Source organism: Zea mays, chromosome 1 (genome assembly GCF_902167145.1).
Source record: "Zea mays cultivar B73 chromosome 1, Zm-B73-REFERENCE-NAM-5.0, whole genome shotgun sequence".
NCBI classification, from domain to species: Eukaryota; Viridiplantae; Streptophyta; class Magnoliopsida; order Poales; family Poaceae; genus Zea; species Zea mays.
The window spans coordinates 90,127,782-90,135,753 of record NC_050096.1 but is presented as its reverse complement, the minus strand read 5'-3'; the positions used below and the strand labels follow the sequence as shown (position 1 = coordinate 90,135,753).

The 7,972-nt window shown below is 48.7% G+C and overlaps 2 protein-coding genes and 2 non-coding genes across 4 annotated transcripts; 1 reads left to right on the top strand and 3 right to left on the bottom strand.

Annotated features, from left to right (window-relative positions):
• The first annotated feature begins 304 nt into the window (after positions 1-304).
• On the top strand, positions 305-2,863 carry LOC100284450 (disulfide oxidoreductase/ monooxygenase). Its single transcript, NM_001157345.2, has 7 exons — positions 305-1,140; positions 1,380-1,450; positions 1,526-1,678; positions 1,789-1,871; positions 1,979-2,114; positions 2,214-2,387; positions 2,514-2,863. The coding sequence occupies exons 1-7, from the start codon at positions 615-617 to the stop codon at positions 2,691-2,693; spliced, it is 1,323 nt and encodes a 440-aa protein (NP_001150817.1). The 5' UTR covers positions 305-614; the 3' UTR covers positions 2,694-2,863.
• An 85-nt stretch (positions 2,864-2,948) lies between these two features.
• TRNAG-GCC (transfer RNA glycine (anticodon GCC)) lies at positions 2,949-3,019 on the bottom strand. Its single transcript has one exon. It is a non-coding gene; the product is annotated as a tRNA-Gly (tRNA).
• A 259-nt stretch (positions 3,020-3,278) lies between these two features.
• Positions 3,279-3,349, bottom strand: TRNAG-GCC (transfer RNA glycine (anticodon GCC)). Its single transcript has one exon. It is a non-coding gene; the product is annotated as a tRNA-Gly (tRNA).
• Positions 3,350-3,614: 265 nt separating this feature from the next.
• On the bottom strand, positions 3,615-5,225 carry LOC100384410 (putative xyloglucan galactosyltransferase GT19). The gene has a single exon (NM_001176952.2). It carries the CDS (start codon positions 5,165-5,167, stop codon positions 3,800-3,802), a length of 1,368 nt encoding a protein of 455 aa, NP_001170423.1. The 5' UTR covers positions 5,168-5,225; the 3' UTR covers positions 3,615-3,799.
• Positions 5,226-7,972: the final 2,747 nt, after the last annotated feature.

Below are 7,972 nucleotides of genomic sequence, written 5' to 3'. Positions count from 1 at the left end.
CGATTGAATTGGATATTTACCATTACAAAGAAAGGAGTTCATATATTTACCATCAGACTCAGATGATCCATAATTTACAGACACAGTGATAATTATAATAAGGAGACAACATTTTAAGTGGCAAAATACTAATTATTCTCTTATCTTGTCTAGCTAACTACTCAAATCAATGTAAGAGAAATTTCGAATTTATTATCCATTGATCATCAGTCTCCTAGAATAAAAATGGTATCATTCCTCCGGTGCGGGCTTCATTCGGCATCAGACCCAAGAATGGAATGTTGTTGCTGGGCTGGCTACAGTACAGTACAGGTGCAGGCTTCATTCCTCCAGTGGCGGCGGACAACGCCGAACAGACAGAAGAATACTGTAGAGAAGATCGTCGCACCCACCGGAGGACGAGACGGGCCCTAGGCACACCACGCAATCAGCCGCCCCGCGCCCCCGCCCGCGGTTGGCGATGTTGCCGTGACGTCTTCCAGGGAGGAGAAGCCAACATCACAAACTCCACGACGAATAACTGGCAGTAGAAGCCGAGAAGGTAGGCCCGCTCGTTCCAACATCACAAACTCCACACGGCTCTCCTGTCTCCGCTGCCCGCTCCACCTCCCTCCATGCCGTCGGCTTCCCTCCGCCTCGCCGTCGTCGGCGCGGGCGCGGCGGGCCTGGTTGCCGCCCGCGAGCTACGCCGCGAGGGCCATGCGCCCGTCGTCTTCGAGCGCGCCGCCGCCGTTGGGGGCACTTGGCTCTACACGCCTCCCGCCACGTCCTCCGACCCGCTCGGCGCCGCGGCGACGCATTCCAGCCTCTACGCATCGCTCCGCACCAACCTGCCACGCGAGACCATGGGCTTCCTCGACTTCCCCTTCGCCGCTGGCGCCGCGGGCTCCCGAGACCCCCGCCGGTTTCCCGGGCACGAGGAGGTGCTCCGCTACCTGGAGGCGTTCGCGCGCCGGTTCGACCTGCTCCGGCTCGTCCGCTTCGAGACGGAGGTGCTCAGTGTGAGGAGGGAAGACGGAGGGAGGTGGGCTGTGACGTCGAGGAAGCTCGGGGATAAGGGGAGCGGCGAGGAGGAGTTCTATGATGCCGTCGTGGTCTGCAATGGTCACTACACGGAGCCACGCCTCGCCGTCATTCCCGGTAATTTTGCCACAAATATAACCTGTGATCGCGTTAATTTGAGCTTCTAAGCACGGATAGGATCTGGAATGAACTGCCTGACCTGTGACTCCTCCACGGCAACCTCTTCCTGTGCGTGCTTGCAATGTTTGGACCATCCATGAAAGTGGATAGTAATCTATAACAATTCATAGCCATTGCAACTTCCAGATGATCTTTACCTTCAGTGATCAATTCTTACACTTACCGAACTTCGACAGGGGTAGATGCTTGGCCAGGGAAGCAGATGCATAGCCACAATTACCGTGTGCCGGAGCCATTCCTTGATCAAGTGTGTTTCCTCCCAGTGATGTATGCTCCCATTATGCATTCCCGTGGTTAACGAAGACTATATTTGCAACCACAGGTAGTGATCATAATTGGGGCCTCGGCAAGTGCAGTTGACATTTCGAGAGACATCGCAAGCATGGCGGAAGAGGTACATATTGCTGATAGATCAGCACCGGCTTCCACCTGTAACAAGCAGCCTGGCTATGATAATCTGTGGCTTCATTCCATGGTAAACTACCTTTTATGAGTTTATCCTGGTGAATCAAGATATGGAAGCTTTTATCTACTGGAGGAGCTGCCACAGTTAGTGTTGTGGCGAATCTAATGCTCGGGCTGCAGATTGACCATGCGCAGGAGGATGGCACTGTGGTGTTCCAGGATGGCAGCTCAATCAAAGCTGATGTTATCATGCACTGCACTGGGTATAGTGATCTGCAGTATCACTTGCATCCCGTTTCCTACAAAAGCATGCCATTTTGCGTTAATTTGGAATCTGATAATGTGCTTCTTGCATTTGTATGTTGCCTAGCTACCTGTATGACTTTCCATTCCTTGGAGATGACAGCACTATCACCGTGGACGACAACCGTGTCGATCCACTATACAAGCATATTTTTCCACCCGAAGTGGCACCTCATTTGTCCTTCATCGGATTGCCTTGGAAAGTCAGTTTTGCTGCAAATTGATGCCCCAGTTAAGATGCACCTGTAACCTACCCTGTGAAGCTCAAAGATCTTGAACATTCCAACCTCTGTTCTTTCCAGGTTATCCCCTTCCCACTGTTTGAACTCCAAAGTAAGTGGGTTGCTAGAGTTCTATCAGGACGGATTAATCTTCCATCCGAAGACAGGATGATGGAAGATGTGAAGGCTTTCTATTTGAAACTAGAAGCACATGGATGGCCTAAGAGATACACACATAATTTTGCAAATTACCAGGTAGCCTGGAGATGTCTGTCAATACTTAGTTAAGATTTATCAGCTGACCGCAGTCGTCTAATATTAAGTTTTCACTGTTGATACAACTGAATTTTTCGTCGTATATATGCATATCTTTATGTGCAGTTTGAGTATGATGATTGGCTCGCTGAGCAATGTGGCCATCCACCAGTCGAAGAATGGAGGAAGCAGATGTATGCTGTAACTTCAATGAACAAGGCAGCTCGTCCTGAGAGTTACCGTGATGAATGGGATGACGAGCATCTGGTGGCCGAAGCAAATGAATACTTCAAGAAATTCTTGTAAATTCTTTCTTACTATTCTCATCCCATATTCTTTCGGCATACCCGAGGCTGATCTCAACTGCAATATGCAAATATGAATAACCATTTAACTATTTTATGTGATGTGGATTGGATACACTTCTGGGTTAGCATTTCATCGATGTATATATATGAGACTGTTCTGGTAGTAAACAATCTTGTAGTAAACTGTGGATTGGTCATCAATTAACAATAATGATTAAAAAAATAATGGGAAAACGCAAACGAAATAAAAAATTGCACCAGCCGGGAATCGAACCCGGGTCTGTACCGTGGCAGGGTACTATTCTACCACTAGACCACTGGTGCTTTTGTGATATTGCTTTTAAATACCCAAAGCTGATCTGAACTGCAATATGCAAATATGAATAACCATTCAACTATTTTATGTGATGTGGATTGGATACACTTCTGGGTTAGCATTTCATCGATCATTCGATCGATGTATATATATGAGACTGTTCTGGTAGTAAACAATCTTGTAGTAAACTGTGGATTGGTCATCAATTAACAACAATGATTAAAAAAATAATGGGAAAAAGCAAACGAAATAAAAAAAATTAAAAATTGCACCAGCCGGGAATCGAACCCGGGTCTGTACCGTGGCAGGGTACTATTCTACCACTAGACCACTGGTGCTTTTGTGTTGTTGCTTTTAAATTAGTTTTAATTATCTGTTCATCAATACATGTTGATAATGCTTCATTATACCTACATAGTACGGTAACACAATGGCAATGCCATCTATATCTCAACATTATTTGCAACGACACAGCCTCGTCTCTTTCGTTCTGTATGCGTTTCCTGATGCTGCATTATTTCATTTCGTTCTTAGTTCCAAAGTGACTTCGTTCCATTCATGGTTCAAAAATGATTTCGTGTCATGGCTCCTTGGGTGAGGTATGGACTGTTCGAAATGCCATTCACGGATTCACCACGAAGAAGCCAACAAGTTCGCACCATACTAAACTACTGCAGTTACACTGAACACAAATCTCATTTCTCCACTACAACAGCAACATGTACACACTGTATTTCACTATTGGATGTGGATGTCCTGTTGCAGCCGAAGGGAATGGTCCTCATCCTCTATCTGTCGACGCTGTCCTCCTCTTGCGCGTAAATCCTCTCCGGCGGTCCGTCCTCCAGTGCACGCGTCCGCCACCGAATCCTCTGCAGCACGCCATCCACAGCGAGGTCGACGGCATCCTTCACGGCCTCTCTCAGCTCGGGCGTGCTCCCGTGCCGCCGGTACACCACCCTCGGCGCCACCTCCAGCACGCGCTGCCGCATCCTCCGCACCTCTTCCTCCGGCACGGCCTCGAGCGTCTCGACGATTCGGACCCCGCCGAACACCACGGCCTCCTTGGGCATGTGCACCGAGAACTCATCGTACCGCACCGGGGGCAGGTGCCACCCGTACTGCCTCCGCGCCGCGAGGTCCTCGAAGAACACGGGCACGCAGCCGGCGAGGATGGCGTCGAACGTCGAGCGCCGCGTCGGCGTGTCCCCCGGCGGCTGCAGGCAGAACTTGGACCGCAGCATGGGGCGCATGTACCGGACCGGTTCGTGCGCGCATTTGCCGCCGGAGCAGTCGACGACCACGCATGCGTCGGTGCGGTTCGCGCACTCGGAGAGGATGGAGCCCCGGATGTTGGGCCGGGACGGGCGGGAGGCGCCGCCCGCGAAGAGCATCAGCGTGGCGCGACGCGAACGGCGCGCGCGGGCGAGCCAGGCGCGGAGGTGGCCGAGAGACGACGGGTGGAAGGACGTCGGGTGCGGGATCGCGTGCTCCTGCCACGGCCACGTGCGGGACTCGAGAGTCAGGAACGTGAAGTTGGCCAGCTCCGGCAGTCGCAGCAGCGACGTCGAGCCCCATAGCCTCGGCTCCGCGACCGGCGACTGCGCGTAGTCCCACGCGGACCCCGCGACCACCAGGAAATGGTCATGCCCGTGCCGGCGAGACAGGATATGCGCCTGGTCCCGCGACAGGAACTCCGCCAGCGCCACGCCGTGCCTCGCGGATTCGTCGAGCAGGGCCGGATCGATCACGTACGGCAGCGCGTCGAGAGCCGCGTAGTAGGGCAGGAACACGGCATCGGCATCGGCTGGGTCGTCGGCGAGGCAGTCCCGCTCCAGGATGCGGCGGTGGAAGAAGGCCTCCAGGAGCCTCGCGTCGGTGCGGTACCAGGACCGGCTGCGAGGGTGAGTGCGAGGGCCGAGCCCGTGGTTGGCGAGCGACTCGCAGGGCGGGACCGAGGTGGCCGCGGCGGACGGGTCGGCGAGCGGGAAGGCGTTGGCGCCGCAGTGGCGGAGGAGGTCGGTGTTGAAGCGCGGGGGCAGGCCGCGGATGTGGATCCGCCGTCCTGCGCATGGGTCCGGCCCTGCGGCGTCGGCGTTGCCGGGCAAGGCGGCGACGCTGAGGAAGGGGAGGAAGATGAGGAGGGGATTCACCATTTTGGGTTGGGACTGACCTCGGGAGGGAGAGTACGGGTGTCCGTGTAACCGTAATGCGCGTAATGCCTTGATTACTCCGTTGTTGGAACTAAATTTCCTACTAAACCACTTTAAACACGTACTCGTTTGAAAAGAAATTCATAGAGCATATATTTATAATTTATGTAGAATTTAAATTAAATTTTATATTAAACCACTGTAATTTAAATAGATTAAAGAGATTGTAAAGATATCAAACAATCCATCCTATATCCTCTCTTAATTTATATATGGTGCAAATGAGTTGAGGAGGGTACGAGCATGTCATCCTATGTTCCGATATTTGATTTTTAAAGACTAATTTTTAGTTTATATATTTTATTTCATTTTAGTCTTCAAATTATCAACAATAAAAACTAAAATAGAGTTTTAGTTTTCGTATTTAATAATTTAAGAACTAAAATAAAATAAAATGAAGAGACTGAAAATTAGTCTCAAAAATCAAACACAAACATGGACTTCATATAATGCATATGAATTGAGGAGGGTACAATAGCATAAAAACTTTATAAAATAATGGCGTAGATTTCACCGTAGCTATCGAAAGAGCCTTCAAGCCTGTCACTTTAACATGTTCCTACGTGCATTCGTCATTTTGATTGCTTTAATGCTCTTAATGTTGAATATATTTATGGTTGTGTTTCATGTTTTTGTTTGGTATTTTTTTTATTTAGGACATATACAACTTTGAACTTATGGGTCGGTTTTCAAGTATAAAAACCAACTAAAAGACTGTATAATACTACCTTTATCTTTTTATATTTGACGTCAAATAGTACAAAAATGAAATACAAAACGTCAAATAAAAAATATAGAGAGAATACAATCTAGACCACTAGATCATAAATAAAGTTAAAACATAATATGTATAAAGAGCCAAGTAGAGATTGTGAGAAAGAAGGCAGCGACCTCTCTAGGGTGGCCTGCTCTTGATTATATACACCACGAGGATTACATTGGGTGGTTACCGCCGGAGAGATATCCGGAGAGGATCAAGGAGGAGACGTAGCTCCATGATTATCATGAATTATATACTACCAAATATGTCTAATACCCCCCCCCCCCCCCCCTCAATCTAGACATGGGTGAATGATGTTCAGATTGCGCCGAAACAGATTAAACGATGGAGACGGAAGCGGGTTGGTCATAATATCAGTGACTTGGTCTTTTGTTGAAATGATCTGTACGTCAAGTTGCTTGGTGGTGACTCTCTCACGAACGAAATGATAATCCACCTCAATGTGCTTCGATCGACGATGAAAAATTGGATTAGCAGTCAAGTGTGTTGCACCAATATTATCACACCAAAGAACCGGTGGACGTGAAAGATGAATGCCCAGTTCCTTCAGAAGAACTTGAAGCCATATGACTTCGGCAGTGGCGTCTGCAATGGCCTTATACTCGGCCTCAGTACTGGAGCGAGAGACGGTTGACTGCTTGCGTGAACTCCACGAAATAAGATTACCACCAAAAAAGACAGCAAAGCCTCTAGTACTACGTCGATCATCTGCATCACCAGCCCAATCCGCATCCGAGAAGGCACTGAGTAACGGAGCACCAGATTTTGTGAAGCATAGACCCATATCAATCGTGTCATGAAGATACCGCAATATCCTTTTAACCACCGACCAGTGTTCAGTTGTCGGGTTCGAGAGAAATTGACACACACGGTTCACCGGGAATGAAATATCAGGTCTTGTATGCGAGAGATACTGAAGCGAACCTACCACACTGCGATAGCGAGTGGCGTCATCAGGTGAGAGAGGTGTACCACCATGGAGTGACAATTTTTCCTTGGGAAGCATAGGCGTGGAAACACCTTTGGAGTGCATCATCTTGGTACGGTCAACAAGTCTGAAATATATTTCTTTTGAGATAGAAAAAGACCCTTCGATGTGTGACTGACTTGAATCCCCAAGAAATAACTGAGAGGTCCGAGATCCTTAACAGCAAAATCATCTCGTAGTTGGGCAATAAGATGAGAAACAGCAGAAGTGGAGGAGCCAATAATAATGATGTTGTCCACATAAATAAGCATGTATAGTTGAGTACCATTTTTGTTATAGATGAACAATGAAACATCAGCCTTGGACGGATAGAAACCCAAATCAAGTAATTTGTTGCTCAACCGTGAAAACCAGGCTCGTGGAGCTTGTTTGAGGCCATATAAGGCTTTGTCCAATTGGCAAATATAATCAGGGTATTTGGAGTCAACAAAACCCGGGGGATGCCGCATGTACACATCTTCAGAGAGGTAGCCATGCAAGAATGCATTTTGTATATCAATCTGATGAATGGACCAGTCACAAGTGATAGCAAGAGATAATAACAAACAAATAGTAGACGGTTTTGAAAGGGAAATGTGCCCTTGGGCCATTTCTAAGTATTTTGGTGGTTTAGTGCCCAACACAAGTGCCTAAGTGTAAAAAGGTGGACAAAGTACACATCAAGGATAAAGGTATGTTTCTCAGACTTAGTACATTATTTTATGGACTAATGCATTGTGTCTAAGTGCTGGAAACAGGAAAAATCCAATTGAAAATGTCTTGGCTCGAGCAGCCAAGATTCTGCTCAGTCTGGGAACACCGGACTGTCCGGTGGTGCACCGGACAGTGTCTGGTGGTGCACCGGACAGTGTCCGGTGCGCCAGGCTGGCTCGAGCGAAGTGGTCGCTCTCGGGAATTCACCGGCGACGTACGGCTATAATTCACCGGACTGTCCGGTGTGCACCGGACTGTCCGGTGAGCCAACGGTCGGCACGGCCAA

What these genes read in the sequence shown, in the direction of transcription:
- LOC100284450 (NM_001157345.2), top strand. Translation starts at nt 615, where the DNA reads ATGCCGTCGGCTTCCCTCCGCCTCGCCGTCGTCGGCGCGGGCGCGGCG. An exon ending in ACGCCTCGCCGTCATTCCCG is followed by an intron (nt 1,141 to 1,379) that starts GTAATTTTGCCA and finishes GAACTTCGACAG; the next exon opens with GGGTAGATGCTTGGCCAGGG. An exon ending in ATCTGTGGCTTCATTCCATG is followed by an intron (nt 1,679 to 1,788) that starts GTAAACTACCTT and finishes CTCGGGCTGCAG; the next exon opens with ATTGACCATGCGCAGGAGGA.
- LOC100384410 (NM_001176952.2), bottom strand. Translation starts at nt 5,167, where the DNA reads ATGGTGAATCCCCTCCTCATCTTCCTCCCCTTCCTCAGCGTCGCCGCC.